Raw genomic sequence first — 20,373 nt, 5'->3', positions numbered from 1 at the left:
CCTAGGAACAGTGGGTTAACTGCCTTGTTCTGGGGCAGAACGACAGATTTTTACCTTGTCAACTCAGGGATTCGATCTAGAAACCTTGCTGGCCCAACGCTCTAACCACTAGGCTACCTGCTGCCCCATATTAACCTTAGCACCGTGTCAATCTTGGAGGACAAAAATCTTCTCAGAGTGCTGAGGTAGGATCAAGTCTTTTTTCGACACTGTGTTTACTAACCTCCAAACGAGCTTCAATGCCATACAACTGTCCTTCCGTGGCCTCCAACTGCTCCAAGCGTTCGCTGCCTGCACCCGCCCGCCCGACTAGCATCACTACTCTGGACTGTTCTGACCTAGAATACGTGGACAACTACAAATTCCTAGGTGTCTGGCTAGACTGTAAACTCTCCTTCCAGACTCATATCAAACATCTCCAATCCAAAATCTAATCTAGAATCAGCTTTCTATTTCGCAACAAAGCCTCCGTCACTCATGCCGCCAAACATACCCTCGTAAAACTGACTATCCTACCGAACATCGACGATGTCATTTACAAAATAGCTTCCAATACTCTACTCAACAAATTGGATGTAGTCTATCACAGTGCCATCCGTTTTGTTACCAAAGCCCCTTACACCACCCACCACTGCGACCTGTATGCTTTAGTCGGCTGGCCCTTGCTACATATTCGTCGCCAGACCCACTGGCTCCAGGTCATCTATAAGTCTATGCTAGGTAAAGCTCCGCCTTATCTCAGCTCACTGGTCACGATAACAACACCCACCCGTAGCACGCGCTCCAGCAGGTATAGCTCACTGGTTATTGTTATTGACTGTGCGCTTGTTTATTCCATGTGTAACTCTGTGTTGTTGTTTCTGTTGCACTGCTTTGCTTTATCTTGGCCAGGTCGCAGTTGTAAATGAGAACTTGTTCTCAACTGGCCTACCGGGTTAAATAAAGGTGGAAAAAATAAAAATAAACAAAAAGGTCCCCCTGTCCATATAATCTTATTCATTGAGATCTAAAAGGCAAAACTGATCTTACATCCAATAAAATTGTATTTGTCACATGCTTGGTAAACAGGTGTAGATTCAGTTTTGAAATGCTTACGTACAGGCCCTTCCCAACAATGCAGAGAGAAAAATAGAGGAATAATAACAAGGAATAAATACACAATGAGTAACGATAACGTGGCTATATACAGGGGGTACCAGTACCGTGTAAAAGTGCAGGGGTACAAGTTAATTGAGGTAGACATGTACATATAGGTAGGGATAGAGTGACTAGGCAACAGGATAGATAATAAACAGTAGCAGCAGTGTATTACATCATTTGACCGCATCGATAATGACCTGACCTGTGTCCCATAACGTACCTACATTCCATACAGAACAAGGCTAATAATGACTAAGCATCTTACACACACACACACACACACACACACACACACACACACACACACACACACACACACACACACACACACACACACACACACACACACACACACACACACACACACACACAGGTCCAGTGCCAATTGAAAGCTACTTGCCCAAATGAAAATAATAATGGCCTTTGAAAGCGGATGATGCATGCATCATTTAAATGTTATCTTTAATTTGCGGGCTGAGCAAGTAGCCTATAATGACCTTCCCTCCATATACAAATAATTACATTTTAATTTGCCAATATCATTATTGATTGTTTGGAGGGGAGAAGAACCTTTGCGCAATCTCAAAAAGGGTATTTTTGTTAGCGATTTTGAACAGCCAGTTGTAGGGCCATATCAAATGCTTAAGGCCACAGCAATGCTTAAACCAAATCAAGGAGTCCACTTTTGAGGTCTGGGAACAATAAACATAAAAAAAATGGAGGGTGTTGTTGACCTTTAATTTAATTGTGCAAGAGACCGTTGTTTGGCTAGCAGTGTTTTTGTACTGTACAATGTAGGCTACATGTGATGGCAAAACTAATGACCCACAATTGATAGAAATCATCTCGATTTCATTCTGCCAGGTATACCTACTTTGCAGTCAACATTTAATTGTGAAGTTTTTTGGGGAAGACCTTGAGAACTGTTCATTCAAATAGCACATGATGACTAAATTGTGCATCCCAAAGATTCAACCAAGACTTCGGACTAAACATTTTGAATACCTGGTCTGCATACCCAATGCTGTTTGAATACATCTTGATTATTAAAAAATAATAATTGTCAAACAATATTGTGAAACAAAACCAATGTGACCAGCTACATTCTTTTCACTGGGAACCTAGCAACCAATAAAAAAATTGTCAACAGGACTGCCGCGCAGAAGTAATGCTATGCTGCACATAGACGCCAGAGATTGAACTTCACATAGTTCGCCCCATTAGTTTGCACCATATAGATCAACGTTTTTTTCTGTGACCGAATCAAGACTATATCAACCCCTTTTCAATGCAACACAACACATGTATGTACCTTTGCAAGATTGAGTCTGTAATTTTGTTGTAGGCAGAGCCAGACCGCAATGGAGTAGAATTCTATTGGCGGTGGTAGCCCACGAGCGGTCTTTCAATCAGATCAGAGCGCAGAGCAACGCGTGTGCACATTTGTTGATATTCTTTGCTAGTTAGCGAGTTATTAGCCCAGTTCTAGATAAGTACAGGTCAGACATGCAGAGTAACTGCTTCATACAAGAGCACAAAACGTGTAGGCTACATTTTAAGCTTTCTTTTAAAATCCATTCAGGTAAAAAGCGTATGTCTTAATTAAAGGGACAGTGTTGAATATTGAAACAGGCTTGAATATGCACATAAGCCAATTGGCAGAGAGGTAACATTGTCTACTTCTCTGTGTGCAATGTAGGCCTGCATGGGACACCACACATAGGCTACTATAGGCTATTTCATAGAAATCAAAAGCTATTTTTCCATGTGAAAATGTTATTGGATTTGCTCCATTGGTTTTGTTGGCAGGCCTACTTTATGCTCAAATAGCTTATTGGCTACCGTTTAAAACTGTAAGGGTACAGCCTCGCTATTCAACGTAAACACGTGCCGGAAGTTGCACAAAATTCTCACAACGTTCAAGTTTCCGCTCACAAGACGTAAACTTTGCTCAGTGCAAATTACTGGGAAAATTGCCAGTGTTTTGGTCGTAGTTTTGAGCCCTGACTCAAAACACCGACTCCGGAGACTTTGTGAATACAAGCCCAGGTCTAGGTCTCGGAGCTGTGTGTGCTTCGTACAATACCATTACAGGATTTGTCTGTCATTTAAAAAAAAAAAAAATTAATTAAATCGAAGGAATTGACTGGAACCCCAGTAAATTAACCAAAGTAAAGGAAGTCAATCACACCTTGAGAAGAGCCAGCGCCACGTTGAAGATGATGTTCAGGCCCTGGGGAAGGGAAGAAGATGATTATATTGTTGATTGTCACAGAACATATTCTCTACACACACAGAGAGAGAGAGAAAGAGCTCGGGCCGTCACCCAAACACATCTGTCACACACCGGTGTAAGAAAAGGCATGGATCAAGGGTCATCTCATCAACGGCTTTACCCTTTAAAACATCATGCCAATAAACCAGCAAATGTTAAGGTTTTCTCGTCATAGACTTAATAAAGGTTCAACAACAAAGACTTATGAAACTGCCGCGCAGCTTTCGTGTTAAGAGCTACGGCGGGGGAAAAAACACACTGAAAAACAATGACGTAATGATACATGTGACAGTGGAATACATGTGTGTTGCTATCAACCCATCTCTCTGACGTTGTACATTAAATCCGTGACATTATATAGTCTGTATGTCTACATGCTAAACTGCCCTCTGGCGATAAAGAGGAAACGTTATGGTAACATTACACTTATGTTCATGGAAACTCTTGAAGTGAAACAAGACGGTCCCTCTCACAGACAGGTGGGGCTGCATCATGGCCACAGAGTGACAAGCAGATGGACGAATTAATGAATGACACACACAGAGACAGAGAGACAGAGGGAGAGGGGGAGAGAGAGAAATTGTAAGAAGGAGTAAGGGACAAGAGTCACAGACTAACAGATAGAGAAAGACAGAAGGAGAAAGCAAGAGTGTGACAGAGTGAGAAAGAGGGAGAGAGCTGGCGAAAAAGAGGAGTGAGGCAGAGCTAGTGAAACAGAAAGAGAGAGGGAGGGTGAGAGAGGATGAGAGCGAGTGGATGCTGAAGTCAGCTCCGCATGGGAACACCTGTCTCCATCGCTCCGACACCCCGTTCACATGGCAACACTGGGCTAAAAATATCTCCCCTGCTCTATAAATAACTGAGGAAAGGGCCTCTCTTTCTCCCTCTCTTCCCCTCCCCTTCCATCTCTCACTTTCTTTCTCAAAAGGCTCTAGGTGGCGCTGGGGTGTCAGGGAGTCAGCGAGAGAGAGATAGAGGGAGTGTGGTTTGTGGACTGAGTGAGTGTGTGTGTGGAATGTGTGTGAGAATACAGTCTCACATGCAGCGTGCCAAACTGAGCTGGAGTCAAACTGAGTCAGCAAGTGTGAGAGGTTTTAACGTAGAGGAGAAACACACAGTCAGGCGCACTTGCACACACACCTCACACACAAACAAACAACTAGCACCACACACAGGAGCACACAATCAGAGGAGAGAGAGAGAGAGAGAAAGAGAGAGAGAGAGAGAGAGAGAGAGAAAGAGGAGTGAAAAGTGACAATGACAACAAAGAAATCAGATCAAGGCAGGGGTAAAGCCAAAAACAATAAGAAAGGGACACCACTTTAGAGAAAAACATTTAGAAATAAAGAGACAAGAGATATGGAGATGGAGAGAGAGAGAGAGATATTAGAGGGAGGCAGAGAGGAGAGAGAAGCAGATACTCATCACACGGCTCAATGGCTGAGAAACGCCAAGGAAACTATTAATTGTTCTGCCCGGGGGCCGAGAGAGGGTGGGAGAGAAGGAAGAAAGGAGAGAGGAGGAGAACAGGAAAAAGAGAGAATCACAGAGAGAGAGAAAGAGCAAGGGTGATGAAAAAGGGAGGAGGAGGAGAAGAAGTGAGACAATCACAGAGAAAGAGAGAAAGGTCACAGCGTCCCTTCTCTACTGTGGTACCAGGCCTACAGAAGGGCTGAGAAGAGAAGCAGGCAGAGAGTATTCTACTATCTTGAAGAGCCTCTGGAGATTTTGATGGGGTTTATCGTGCTAGAATGGTGTTCTCACTTCTCATGGTCATTGTTGCTCCAGGGGAGACATTGGCTTTAAGGAGGTACAAAAAGGCGGGTGAATAGTGAAGAGTTGTTTAGAGTTGTTCAAAGCCCAGGGTGGTCGATGGAAGGGGGAGAATAAGGGTAAGTTCAGTGCTTACCAACAGCAGCTTGGGTTAGGAGTAGGGTTAGGGTGAGGCCCAGTGTTGGGGTTAACAGTAGGGTTAAGGTAAGAGCCAGTGTTGAAGTCAGGACTAGGAGTAGGACCAGTATTGGGTAAGTGTTGGCGTTAGGAGTAGTGCTAAAATGACCTTCAGTGTTGGGTCAACGCTGTCAAACTTCTTACCTCACACAGTAGCAGGTCGGTGATGTGGAAGACCATGCAGAGGGGGAACTTGGCGGTGAAGAGTGTGAGGAACCACTGAGACGCATACATGTGGGCCTCCAGGCTCAGCTCCTGGAAGTGGGACCACAGGTCTGGGAGCTGCTCCTAGAGATAGGACAAGGAGAGAGTTCATTGCACAGTACCGAGTGTACAAAACATTAAGAGCATGACAGACTGACCAGGTGAATGCTACAATCCCTTATTGATGTCACTTGCTGAATCAGTGTAGATGAAGGGGAGGAGACGGGTTAAAGGATTTCTTTTAAAGCCTTGAGATAATTGAGACATGGATTGTGTATATGTGCCATTCAGAGGGTGACTGGGCAAGACAAAAAGATTAAAGCGCTTTTGAACGGGGTATGATAGTAGGTGCCAGGCACATCGATTTGTGTCAAGAACTGCAACGCTACTGGGTTTTTCACGCTCAACAGTTTCCCGTGTGTATCTAGAATGGTCCACCACCCAAAGGACATCCAGCCAATTTGAAAAAAAAAAAAAACTGTTGGAAGCATTGTGGTCAACATGGGCCAGCATCCCTGTGGAACGCTTTCGACACCTTGTAGAGTAAATGCCCCGACACATTGAGGCTGTTCTGAGGGCAAAAGGGTAAGTAAGAGTATATCACATATAGAGAGGAAAAAGTACTATATGTCAGTCAATTAATCAATGAGAGAGAAGACAGAACAGAGAGAGAGAGAGATAAAGTTGGTCTTAAATGAAATGCCGAGCGTAGCTACGTCCGACTTTGGGATCAGATTTTAAACCTGATTTGATGCTTCATTATGATGGTTCCTAGGCAGCGCCAGTTACTAGGCTGTTACAGTCCTCATGGCAGTTCTAAACTTTGCGAGGCATGTCACTTCTCCCATCACGTCGCAAAGTCCACGGTCCATCACTATGCATGCACATTTTCTTAAGCACAACTAGATAGATCCATAAAGAATGACATGGATGGACCCGTAAAGAATGACCTGGATGGATCCATAAAGAATGACCTGGATGGACCCGTAAAGAATGACCTGGATGGACCCGTAAAGAATGACCTGGATGGACCCGTAAAGAATGACCTGGATGGACCCGTAAAGAATGACCTGGATGGACCTGTAAAGAATGACCTGGATGGACCCGTAAAGAATGACCTGGATGGACCCGTAAAGAATGACCTGGATGGACCCGTAAAGAATGACCTGGACGGACCCGTAAAGAATGACCTGGACGGACCCGTAAAGAATGAACTGGACGGACCCATAAAGAATGAACTGGATGGACCCATAAAGAATTAACTGGATGGACCGATAAAGAATGAACTGGATGGACCCATAAAGAATGACCTGAATGGACACATAAAGAATGAACTGGATGGACCCATAAAGAATGAACTGGATGGACCTATAAATAATTACTGTGGGAATAAATACTGCTGAAGGACAAAAACATTGCAATAATAGGCAAACACATTTTAAGACATATTTTCAAATGGTTGCTTAACGGAACTCCCAAAGTCCTCCAACCATACATTCTAAGCAATAATAGCCATGTGTGGTCAACGAGATGATCATTTCAGCACCGTTTGGATTGGGACAGCATGGGGACTTGTCTTGATAAATCAATGTCAGATTTTTGTGTTCACTGAATCTCCATTTAGATATTTGGTTACAATTAGACAGTGAAAATGTTAGCTAGCTAAGTTGAGGTGCGTATTCATCATCATTAGTCTAGTTTGTTAATCTATTAGCAGGACTGATCAGAACATTTAGCTAGCATGTTATGTAGCGTAGTAGTCGATTATTTTACTCTTCACTCGCATAGTAGTCTAGGCCTGCTCCCCGACCAAAAGACTGTGACTTGTCATATAATCAATCAATGTGATTTTGTTTCACTGAATCTCTGTATATTTGGTTAATTGATCTCTGGTTGGGCAAATAAGTGGCGGTGCAACTCTATTTGTTTACTTATCTATCACTGATCAGAAACATTTAGCATGCTAATCATGCTAAGTGTGTGTTTGTCAGCTTCTGCGTGTGTGCGCGCGTTTGTGTGTGTGTGTATGTATGTATGTGCAATCGTGCAGATTCGTGGACCAAACACTCCTTCATCAACTCAAACACAAAGCCAATAACACTTCAAAACCCAGCCCAGTGTGAAAATCTTGGGTGGAAATGTAACGAGGAAATGTAAGAAGAGCAGGGTTGGAGGAAACCGTGAGTACGTCCCAAATGACACACTATTCACAATATAAGGGGTAGGCAACCCTGGCCCTGGAGGGGCCGCGGGCACTTCGTTTTTTTATTGAACCGACCTGGAAGACCAGGTGTGTTGAATTTAGGCAAACCACTGAACTGATCAGTTAGCTCAGTTGGTCAGGTGTGGTGTCTAGTTGGAACAAAATCCTGCAGTACCTGCAGCACTCCAGGAACAGGGTTAGCTATCCCTGCCCTAAATAGTTGGATGCAGACACTCTTTGCTGTGAACACTGGCTTCCTTCCATCTGTATGCCAACCCTTAGCGATCAATGCTCATACTCCTTAGCCTTGGGTGCTTGTCAATACTAACCCAGTGCAGCTTGGTGCTGAAAAAAGCCTACTTAGGAGGCTAAAGTGGATTTCCGTACAAAATTAAACTCCAATTCAATGCACTTACAAGAATAGAGTCAGTCAGTGTTCCTAATAAGGTGCATCGACCTTACTTAAATAAAAGTGAAGGTCACCTGGTAAAATAGTACTTTAATAAAAGTATTTGGTTTTAAATATACTGAAGTATCAAAAGTAAATGTAATTGCTAAAATATAAGTAGTAAAAGTGACCACTCCTGTCTCAGCCTCCAGTATTTATGCTGCAGTAGTTTATGTGTCGGGGGGCTAGGGTCAGTTTGTTATATCTGGAGTACTTCTCCTGTCCTATTCGGTGTCCTGTGTGAATCTAAGTGTGCGTTCTCTAATTCTCTCCTTCTCTCTTTCTTTCTCTCTCTCGGAGGACCTGAGCCCTAGGACCATGCCCCAGGACTATCTGACATGATGACTCCTTGCTGTCCCCAGTCCACCTGGCCGTGCTGCTGCTCCAGTTTAAACTTTTCAACTGTTCTGCCTTATTATTATTCGACCATGCTGGTCATTTATGAACATTTGAACATCTTGGCCATGTTCTGCTATAATCTCCACCCGGCACAGCCAGAAGAGGACTGGCCACCCCACATAGCCTGGTTCCTATCTAGGTTTCTTCCTAGGTTTTGGCCTTTTTAGGGAGTTTTTCCTAGCCACCGTGCTTCTACACCTGCATTGCTTGCTGTTTGGGGTTTTAGGCTGGGTTTCTGTACAGCACTTGGAGATATCAGCTGATGTACGAAGGGCTATATAAATAAATTTGATTTGATAAATAATTTCAAATTCCTTATTATAAGCAAACCAGACTGCACCATTTTTGTGTTAAAAAAAAGTATTTACGGATAGCCAGAGGAACACTCCTACTCTCTGACATGGGTGTCAGGGAAAATGTATGGAGTAAAAAGTACTTTATTTTCTTTAGGAATGTAGGGAAGCAAAAGTAAAAGTAGTCCAACAATTATTTTTATTTTTAAGTACAGATACCCCATAAAACTACTTAAGTAGTACTTTAAAGTATTTTTTACTTAAGTACTTTACATCACTGTGCTGATGACGTGCGCACATACACACACACACACATACACACACACACACACTAAGATAAGAATGCTAACCTGAAGCAGTCGTTCTAGCTGGTAGAACTTGCAGTGCAGGTCCTCAAAGTTCTTCTTGTAGAGCTCCCTCAGGCCGTACTCATACATGATCTTCACCAGCACACAGAATGCCTGCTCCTCAGGCATCTACAGCCACAGGACAAACAGAACCAGAGGAGGGTTAGCTAGAATATGAAAAGCGGGATGACAGAAGATGTGTGAGAAACGGGAGGTCAAGTTGTTTCCTTCTATTCCTTGACTTATTTGATTTTAGAAATGTCAACGTAAAACAAGAAGAGGAGGTATACAGTGCCAGTCAAAAGTTTGGACAAAAAAGTGTTAAATAAAAATATGTTATATTTTATATTCTTCAAAGTAGCCACCCTTTGCCTTGACAGCTTTGCACATTCTTGGCATTCTCTTAACCAGCTTCACCTGGAATTATTTTCCAACAGTCTTGAAGGAGTTCCCACATATGCTGAGCACTTGTTGGCTACTTTTCCTTCACTCTTGTGGTCCAACTCATCCCAAACCATCTCAATTGGGTTGAGTTTGGGTGATTGTGGAGGCCAGGTCATCTGATGCAGCACTCCATCACTCAGTAGCCCTTACACAGCCTGGAGGTGTGTTTTGGGTCATTGTCCTGTTGAAAAACAAATGACAGTCCCACTAAGCGCATACCAGATGGGATGGCGTATCGTTGCAGAATGCTGTGGTAGCCATGCTGGTTAAGTGTGCCTTGAATTCCACATAATTCACTGACAGTGTCACCAGCAAAGCACCAGCAAAGCACCCCCACACCATCACATCTACTCTTCCATGCTTCACGATGGGAACCACACATGCAAAGATCATCCGTTCACCTACTCTGCGTCCCACAAAGACGCACGGTGGTTGGAACCCCAAATCGCAAATTTGGACTCATCAGACCAAACAACAGATTTCCACCGGTTTAATATCCGTTGCTCATGTTGTGGCCCAAGCAAGTCTCTTCTTATTATTATTGGTGTCCTTTAGTAGTGGTATCTTTGCAGCAATTCGACCATGAAGGCCTGATTCACGCATTCTCCTCTGAACAGTCAATGTTGAGATGTGTCTGTTACTTGAACACTGAAGCATTTATTTGGGCTGCAATTTCTGAGGCTGGTAACTCGAATGAATGTATCCTCTGCAACAAAGGTAAATCTGGGTCTTCCTTTCCTGTGGCCGTCCTCATGAGAGCCAGTTTCATCATAGCGCTTGATGGTTTTTGCGACTGCACTTCAAGAAATGTCAAAGTTCTTGAAATGTTCATGATTGACTGACCTTCATGTCTTAAAGTAATGATGGACTGTTGTTTCTCTTTGCTTATTTGAGCTGTTCTTGTCATAATATGGACTTGGTCTTTTACCAAATAGGGCTATCTTCTATATGCCACGCCTACCTTGTCACAACACAACTGATTGGCTCAAACGCATTAAGGAACAAAATTCCACAAATTTTAAAAAGGCACACCTGTTAATTTCAATGCATTCCAGGTGACTACCTCATGAAGCTGGTTGAGAGAATGCCAAGAGTGTGCAAAGCTGTCATCAAGGCAAAGGGTGGCTACTTTGAAGAATCTCAAATATACAATATATTTTGATTTGTTTAACACGTTTTAGGTGATTACAATGTAGAAAATAGTAAAAAATAAATAAAAACCCTGGAATGAGTAGGCGTGTCCAAAATTTTGACTGGTACTGTAGTTAAGATAAATATAATGTCGACATTTAATCTCTAAGGCTTTTCTCAATAAACAATGCACTGCCACAAACATAAGTAGGATAAATTCTTGGTGGAATTTATTGTCACTTGAAAGTGTTGTCTGTCTGTGGATTAAAGAGGGACGTTTCCTCCAAACATTCTTTGTCCCACTTGGGAATAGTTGGGAGACTGTTGGAGCAAAAGAGGAGAGTGAGAGAGGGACTTAAACAGAAAGGAGGATGAGGTGTGTGAGTAAGAGAAGCAAGGTGAGAATCTGGTGGGTTTGGAAAAAAAAGCCAGAAGGTGGGAGTGTCAGTGTGAAATACACGGGGTGTGATTATGTCCACCCCCCTCTTCAATGTGTGAGAGAGCGAGAGCAAAAGAGAGAATGTGCGTGAGAGAAATACACCCACCCACACAGAGCAGTGGGTATTTAATCTGGGTGACAGTGTGTGTGTCCTGGGCTGAGACAGGCGCAGCCATTAATATTCCTGACACTTCCCCTGCCTCCCAAAGGGGATCTCCCCCCTCCTCCTCTCCCTCCATTTCTTCTTTATTACTCATCCTCTCTGCACTTGTCCCTCTCCACATTTCTCAATCCATCTCTTTCTCTCTCCCCCTCCTTCCCACCTCCCTCCCTCTCTCACGTCGTCTCTCCTTCACCCCTCTCTTTTTTCCAGTCATCCTCCTGTCAGATTTACTAGCCTGTTGTTTACCTATTCACTCCTCCCTCTGCTCAACCAAAACTTTCCTTCATTCCCTGTCCATTGTTCTCACTATCAGTCCTAATACAGGCTGTTAATAAGTGCACCCAGGATAAGTGCAATATTTTCACGGAGCCAATTCAACACTTTAAAAAAAAATGTGTCTTTGTAGATTTTTGTTGCAACTGTTTGGGTAGACTTCAGTCTCAACTCGTCTCTGTGGTTCCATAGACATTGTATTGACATTTGATCCCCCACATACATGCAGTAGTAGTACAGCAGCCAGGAAGGACTGTCCCTGACAGTAGCCAATCTCCTCATCGTAGACTGAATAGGCCTGGAACACAGAGCAGAGAGGGGACAACGTTAGGCAATAGGTACTTCATATCAAACAATGAACAAGAAACGGAAAGTGTGTGTGTGTGTGCGCGTGCGTGTCTTTGTATAGCATGCATGTAACATACTGAACAAGTTATTTGTAAAAATGTGACACTAAATGTTTACTGTAAATTCCCAAATCTCTGGCATTCAACAGGCATTTTAGTGTTTCAGAAAGAAAGTCCTTTTGACATGTTAAGGTGTTCCATTTGTTGTTTGTGTTTTCAATTTGCTCAACCTGTGCAGTTTCACAGTTCTAGACAAAAACAGAGTATACGAAACATTAAGAACGCCTTAATAATTTGAGTTGAGTTGAATTGAGTTGCACCCCCCTCCTTTGCCCTCAGAACAGCCTCAATTTGTCGGAGCATGGACTCTACAAGGTGTCGAAAGCGTTCCACAGGGATGCTGGCCCATGTTGACTCTAATTGTTAACATGTTGTGTCAAGTTGACTGGCTGTCCTTTGGGTGGTGGACCATTTTTCATATACACGGGAAATGTGAAAAACCCAGAAGCGTTGCAGTTCTTGACACAAACTGGTGCGCCTGGCACCTACTCCCATACCCCATTCCAAGGCACTTAAATCTTTTGTCTTGCCCATTCACCCTCTGAATGGCACACATACACAATCCATGTCTCAATGATTAAACATCCTTCTTTAACCTGCCTCCTCCCATTCAACTACACTGATAGAAATAATCAACATTTTCAAATGAATAGATTTGGTAGACATTGCCATTATTTTGACCTCCCCACAGTTCATTGGAATAAGAAGTGTAAAGTAACATACTGTGCCTTCAAAAAGTACACGCCCCTCGACTTCTTCCACATTTTGTTGTGTTATAACGTGGGATTAAAACGTATTTAATTGTAATTTTTTGCCAACGATTTACACAAAATACTCTAAATGTCAAAGTGTACGAAAAATTCAAAAATGTGTAAAACAAAATATGAAAAATAAACACTAATATATCTGGATTTCATAAGTATTCCACCCCATGAGTTAATACATGTTAGAATCACCTTTGACAGCGATAACAGCTGTGAGTCTTTCTGGTTAAGGATAAGAGCTTTGCACAGCTGGATTGTACAATATGAAGAAACATTCTTTAAAAAGCTATTCAAGCTATGTCAAGTTGGTTGTCCTTTTCAAGTCTTGCCATAGATTTTCAAGCCGATTTAATTCAAAACTGTAACTAGACCACTCAGGAAAATTCAATGTAGTCTTGGTAAGCAACTCCAGTGTATATTTGGACATGTGTTTTAGGTTATTGTCCTGCTGAAAGGCGAATGTGTCTCCCAGTGTCTGCTGTAAGGCAGACTGAACCCAGTTTTCCTCTAGGACTTTAACTGTGCTTAGCTCTATTCCGTTTGTTTTTATTCTTAAACTCCCTAGTCCTTGCCGATGACAAGCATACTCATAACATGATGCAGCCACCACCATGCTTGAAAATATAAAGAGTGGCACTCAGTGATGTATTGGATTTGCCCCAAACATAAGTCTTTATATTTAATTTCTTTGACACAGGATGCATGTTTTGGAATTTTTATTCTGTACATGCTTTCTTTTCACTCTGTCAACTATGTTAGTATTGTGGAGTAACTACAATGTTGTTGGTCCTCAGTTATCTCCTATCACAGAATTTAAACTAACTGTTTTAAAGTAACAATTGGTCTCATGGTGAAATCTCTGAGCGGTTTCCTTCCACTCCGGAAACTGAGTTATTAAGGATGCCTATATCTTTGTAGTGACTGGGTGTATAGATACACCATCCAAAGTGTAATTAATATTAATCACCATGCTCAAAGGGATATTCAATATCTGCTTTATTTTATTTTTTTATCCATCTACCAATACGTGCCCTTCTTTGTGAGGCATTGGAAAACATCCCTGGTCTTTGTGGTTGAATCTGTGTTTGAAATTCACTGCTAGACTGAGGGGCCTTACAGATAATTGTATGAGTGGGGTGCAGAGATGAGGTAGTCCTTCAAAAAATCATGTTAAACACTATTATTGCACACAGAGAGTTCATGCAACTTATATGACTTAAGCACATTTTTACACCTGAACATTTGTTTCACAACCAATGTGAAACAAGTCAAGGGGTGTGAATAGTTTCTGAAGGCACTGTAGTCTATTAGAAAGGTAATGGTACTATATGTTGGCGACGTAGAGAGAATGTTGCTGTTGTAAAGCTACTTTTCTGCAATATACATTTTTCCATTAGGCTGAGAGAAAATGTTGCCGTTTTGAAGCTAATTTCCAGCAACTCAACACAGTTTGGGATGGAGCTGAGAGACAATTAAGCAGTTTTGAAGCAAATTTCCTGCAATTCTATGCATTTTGCCATGGTTTATGTTGTGTTCCTCTGCTCAAACATACAATCAACGTGCTCTGAATGACTTTTTTGTGTTTTTTTGTGTGTGATTCTCCCCGGCTGTCTAGCTTTTATTTGATTGTTAAATCTCAAAGATATTATTTTAAAAAATATATACAGTGCATTCGGGAAGTGTTGACTTTTTCCACATTTTGTTACGTTACACCCTTATTCTAAAATGGATCAAATAAAATATGAAAAAGCAAAAAAAAATTGTTTTTAAGAATTTGCAAATTAATAAAAAAGGAAACTGAAATATCACATTTACAAGTATTCAGACCCTTTACTCAGTACTCTGTTTTAGCACATTTGGCAGCGATTACAGACTCAAGCCTTCTTGGGTATGTTGCTACAAGCTTGGCACACCTGTATTTGGGGAGTCCCATTCTTCTCTGCAGACCCTCTCAAGCTCTGTCAGGTTGGATGGGGAGCGTCACTGCACAGCTATTTTCAGGTTTGTCCAGAGATGTTCGACCGGGTTCAAGTCCAGGCTCTGGCTGGGCCACTCAAGGACATTCAGAAACGTGTCCAGAAGCCACTCCTGCGTTGTATTGACTGTGTGCTTAGGGTCATTGTCCTGTTGGAAGGTGAACCGTCGCCCCAGCCTGAGGTCCGGAAGGCACTGGAGCAGGTTTTCATCTTGGATCGCTCTGTACTTTGCTCTGTTCATCTTTCCCTTGATCCTGATGAGTCTCTCACCCGCTGAAAAATCACCACAGCATGATTCTGCCATCACCATGCTTCACCAAAGGGATGGGGCCAAGTTTCCTCCAGATGTTCAATCTTGGTTTCATCAGACCAGAGAATCTTGTTTCTCATGGTCAGAGTCCTTAAGGCGCCTTTTGGCAAACTCCAAGCGGGCTGTCATGGGCCTTTTACTGAGGAGTGGCTTCCGTCTGGCAACTCCACTATAAAGGCCTGATTGGTGGAGTGCTGCAGAGATGGTTGTCCTTCTGGAAGGTTCTCCCATCTCCACAGAGGAACTCTGGAGCTTTGTCAGAGTGAGCATCGCGTTCTTGGTCACCTCCCTGAGCAAGGCCCTTCACCCCGGATTGCTCAGTTTGACTGGGCAGCCAGCTCTAGGAAGAGTCTTGGTGGTTCCAAACTTCTTCCATTTAAGAATAATGGAGGGCACTGTGTTCTTGGGGACCTTCAATGCTGCAGACATTTTTTGGTACCCTTCCACAGATCTGTGCCTCGTCACAATCCTGTCTTGGAGCTTTGACCTCATGGCTTGGTTTTTGCTCTGACATGCACTGTCAACTGTAGGACCTTATATAGACAGGTGTGCCATTCCAAATCATGTCCAATCAATTGAATTCACCACAGGTGGACTCCAATCAAGTTGTAAAAACATCTCAAGGATGATATCACTCCAGTGTAAATTGCTAAATTGTAATTACTTCGCCACTATTGGCCTATTTATTGCCTTACCTCCTTACTTAATTTGCACACACTGTATACAGATTTTTCTATTGTGTTATTGACTGTACGATTGTTTATCCCATGTGTAACTGTGTTGTTTTTGTTGCACTGCTTTGCTTTATCTTGGCCAGGTCGCAGTTGTAAATGAGAACTTGTTCTCAACTGGCCTACCTGGTTAATAAACAAAATAAAGATCAATGGAAACAGGAGGCACCTGAGCTCAATTTCAAGTCTCATAGCAACAGATCTGAATACTTATGTAAATAAGGTACTTTATTTTTTATTTTTAATACATTTGCAAACATTTCTAAAAACCCGTTTTCCCCTTGTCATTATGGCGTATTGTGTGTAGATTGATGAGGAACATGTTTTATTTAATCAATTTGAGAATAAGGCTGTAACGTAACAAAATGTGGAAAAAGTCAAGCGGTCTGAATACTTTCCGAATGCACTGCATACATTTAAATATATATTTTCTGCATGCTTTCTATCTGGTTTTGGTCGTTTAAGTTGATAGTGAAACTGTTCTTCAATCTCAAATTAACATTTAGACGGCCCACCTAAGAATTTTATATACAGACAAAATACCTATAATTATCTCCATTGACTGTAATTTCAGCCATATTAACCGGATAGTTGGATTTTATCCCCCCCCCCCCCCAGTCAGATGAACAGGAACAGCTAGCATGCCAACTGTTCCTTCAGACTTCCAGTCATTGCGCTAACACTAGTTAGCATTGGCTCGTGAAACTACCTCTAACTTACTGGACACAGAGAAAGAAACATAAAAATGTTATCCAAGATCGTATTATGTGGCAGCTAGCGATATTAATAATAATAAATAATATATTTATTTTTTTTATAAACAAAAATCTGACCCCCTGCAGTACCCAGTTCAAAAATCTCTGACCTAGACTATATAGTATAACCAGCTGTCACACTGATAATACATGTTGAGTTGGGAGATGAACAGCATAGAAAGCATATTTCCTGAGGAGACTGTCTCGGCCCTCCCGTTTCTTGCTGAAACCCTTTCGGGACTGTCTTTGCCTGAGCGACTTTAATCTGGCTGTGCCAATCAAGAGATGGAAAGCTACGCAAAGCCCCGTTTTCAAAGGGCAGATTTAACAACAGAGGGAGAAGGGGGGGCAGAGAGAGAGAGAGAGAGATGGCTGCCTGCACAAGTCTTCTTAAAAGAACAGCAGTCGGCGTAACACCCTCCTAAAATCTATTGTCGTCTTTTACTGTAGGGAAAGACGACAATATGTACTTAGGTTACATCTCATAACACTCTATTCTACAAAATAGTGCACTACTATTTGACTTTTCTGCCCTACTAGTGCATACATTAGACTTCACTCAAACCCTCTGTCCTAAGGGGTCTACATAACCATGTCCTAAGCGTGACATAATGGAATACAAAATCTGCTACGTAACTACCTGGCTTGTGACTCGTACCATCAAAGGGCCCGATTCAGAATTGAGATAAGCATTCATTGATGTCAATTGGAGCCTTGCACGAAAATTGAAGTTGAGCAACCATACCTATCTAAAGTTAGAACACCGCTCGTAGTGAATAAAGGGTTGCCATCAGTTGTCATCATGACCATTCATGCCATGTAGTGGCATAATTATTGGCGTTAACGGCTAACCTTAACAAAATGGATTGAAATCGACATTTCCATGCATCTTGCTTGCTGTAACAAGCTTTACAAGGGTATCTTGAATCGCCCTCCATTGCTTTTAATATGAAAATGAAATATGGGCTTTTCACCAATTCAATTGGTTTTCTGTTTGGCAAAGAATTCACATGAAAATGTAATTACATTTTAGTCATTAGCAGACAACCTTATCCAGAGCGACTTAGAGGAGTAATTAGAGCTTAGAGCCTTGCTCAAGGGCACATCAACAGATTGTTCACCTTGTAAGCTCGAGGATTCGAACCAGCAACCTTTCGGTTACTGGCCCAGCGCTTTTAACTGCTACGCTTAACTGCCACCCCTGGAGCTATACCTCGCCAGGCTGTCTCGGGACTGAGAAAAGTTTGATGGAGTGTCCCCATTCAGCTCGCTTTGCCGTGGCTTGAAGGATGTACAGTGTTCGATGGATGGGGTGGCCGTGATAGACGACATCCCTATTTGTCAGTCGGACCAATTTTTTATTTTTATTTAACTAGGCAAGTCAGTTCAGAACAAATTCTTATATACAATGATGGTCTAGGAACAGTGGGTACAACCAATCACGTGATGGGGAGAATGCTGGAGAATTTGACCTAATGTTCACATTGTCACCCTGTTGTTTCCTCTATACCTGGGCCTGTACTCATAAAACGTGCTGATCTACGATCAGTTTTAGCCTTTTAGATCGTAATGAATTACATTTTTTGGGACATGGGGGGAGGCTGTAGAACAGCCTGCAGCTGTGTTTGTTTTTTTCTTCCATACTCGCCCTGACCCCAATCCTTCACAAGGACATCACAGGTACATTGAACTCACCTAAAATAAAACACTTTAGGAAGAAAATGGGAGACAAAAGTGTGTCTCTTCAGGATGTAGCCAACCTTATCAAGAGGCAATCTACATGTATTTGCATACAAATGAGAGCCTGGCACTCAACTGGCCTAGATGGTAACAGAGGATGATGAGGCTTTCTGACACTCAACATTTGCTCCACAGCATGCTTCTGTGTTGTCTGAAAAACGACATGTGGGACACACGTAGCTTCATTCTGGACTCGTAAAACATACATTGGATTTGTGTAGCTTGTTTCCAAACTCTAAAAGCAAGTCACAAAGTCCGTTACCGCATCTGTGCGCCCCAATATGTTTTACTATGGCAACTTGGTGTGCACAGTATTGTGTGGTTTGTGTTTGCTTGTACATTTCAGTTTATAATTTATAGTTCTGCGCAGACCTGGGTTCAAATAGTATTTGAAATCTTTCAAATACATTGAGAGTAAGATCTAGCCTGCTTGAATGCTGGATGAATGGGGTTTGCAGTTTGGGGACTTTTCTATTGGTCCATTAAGCAAGTCTAGCTCAATCAAGCACAGATTAAGTATTTGCAATGATTGTCAATAGTATTTGAACCCAGGTCTGGGTCTGTGTACTTATTTATTCGTATCCAAGTGTAACATACAAGGTAAGCTGTTAGCTGCTCTGGCGAGTGATCCTGGATAGATTTAGTGGTACAGAAACATCGAAACAGGTATCCCCACCCACTGGCCTCATACGCATATCTTTCCTGTCTCCTCTTCACTACCAAACCCTAAGAAAACAACAAAATACAGAAAATATCCTTTTTTTTGAAGAGTGCCATCCATCCGTACCTTACAGATCTTGTAAAGGGAATCCTGCCCGTCTCCATCAGTGTCTTTGAAGTAGTCGTGAGCGGGGAACGTCCGGTGGATGTCTCTGGTGATCACTCCGTCCTGGGCAGAGTCCTGCAACACACAACACAAGGACTGTTTTATGCCTTTATACGCTTAAGGCTACATTCACCTACCACATAAGAAATAGAACTCGGTGTGACCCCACAAACCGCTTTACACAGATGCACGTGCACCACACATTCGCATGTACGAAGAAAGGCACGGCTTCCATTGGTGTCAAAGCAGATCAGCTTCAACAGACTAGCGAGCTGTTCCAGTCATTCAGTAGAGACAACCAGAATCATAGTAAAAGAGAGGAACTTTGACTATTGGACACAATTTATCTAAAATCAACCATATCGCGTGTGTTATTCAAATATCTACAGTACGCACAAGGAAAACATCCTCTGAGGAACAACCTGAGCGAGCAAGAGAGAAAGACAGAGAGAGGGAGCGGACCAAGGAGGAGAAAGAGAGAGATAATTATATTTTCTGGTTTTCAGAACATTTGCTGTGTGAGCGTCGCCCGGTGGTGTCCCATTCCACTCAGCTGCTGCAGCTTGGGCTTCTAATCTGCAGCGCAGCACTTCCTCCAGGATGACTGGCGGCCTGGCATTTTCACACTACCCACTGTGAGCTGCAGATAAAACAGGCCCCGGCGCCCTGACGGCTCTGACTGCTGTGCCTGTGTGTTTGAGAGATAGACTGTGCGCTTATACACATGCGTGTGACAGAGTGCGCGAGAAAGAACGAGGAAAATATACTGTCGTTCTCATTCGCTCTCTCTGTAGCTCACTTGTGTACCACAGAAGACGGACTGCCAGACAGGCCAGCCTTTGCAGGTTTGAGAGGCGCGCGAGTCAAAACAAATGTGCAGATTGACGTTCATTGTCATGAGTCTTGCCCCGGAGGCAGAACGGAGCGGTTTCTGCTAGATGGGCTAGCTGCAAAGTCAATATCGTACAAATTCATTTTTATGGGTTGAGCTTTTTGGTATTCATTTAAGGTTAGGGCAAGGCATTAGGGTTAGCAGTATGGTTAAGGTTTAAAATCAGATTTCATGACTTCGTGGCTGTGCCAGCTAGTGACCACTCTGCAGAGCTGCCTCCAGTATATGAGTCATCTCAATAAATGCCAACCTGCAACAAATGC

At 42.6% G+C, this 20,373-nt stretch overlaps 1 protein-coding gene across 3 annotated transcripts in view; it reads right to left on the bottom strand.

Moving 5' to 3' along the window:
- Nucleotides 1-20,373, bottom strand: part of LOC139409023 (rab GTPase-activating protein 1-like) — a 164,737-nt gene that overhangs the window by 30,929 nt on the left and 113,435 nt on the right. For all 3 annotated transcript variants that reach the window (XM_071153663.1, XM_071153665.1, XM_071153664.1), the window contains exons 14-18: nt 19,180-19,293; nt 11,933-12,007; nt 9,263-9,388; nt 5,510-5,653; nt 3,332-3,373 (exon numbers count right to left, since the gene is read on the bottom strand). In XM_071153663.1, coding sequence (XP_071009764.1) covers nt 3,332-3,373; nt 5,510-5,653; nt 9,263-9,388; nt 11,933-12,007; nt 19,180-19,293 — 501 coding nt within the window. The remainder of the gene's footprint in view (nt 1-3,331; nt 3,374-5,509; nt 5,654-9,262; nt 9,389-11,932; nt 12,008-19,179; nt 19,294-20,373) is intronic.

This window comes from Oncorhynchus clarkii, chromosome 5, assembly GCF_045791955.1.
Source record: "Oncorhynchus clarkii lewisi isolate Uvic-CL-2024 chromosome 5, UVic_Ocla_1.0, whole genome shotgun sequence".
NCBI classification, from domain to species: Eukaryota; Metazoa; Chordata; class Actinopteri; order Salmoniformes; family Salmonidae; genus Oncorhynchus; species Oncorhynchus clarkii.
The sequence above is the reverse complement of the archived record's forward strand: the minus strand, read 5'-3'. Positions and strand labels throughout refer to the sequence as shown.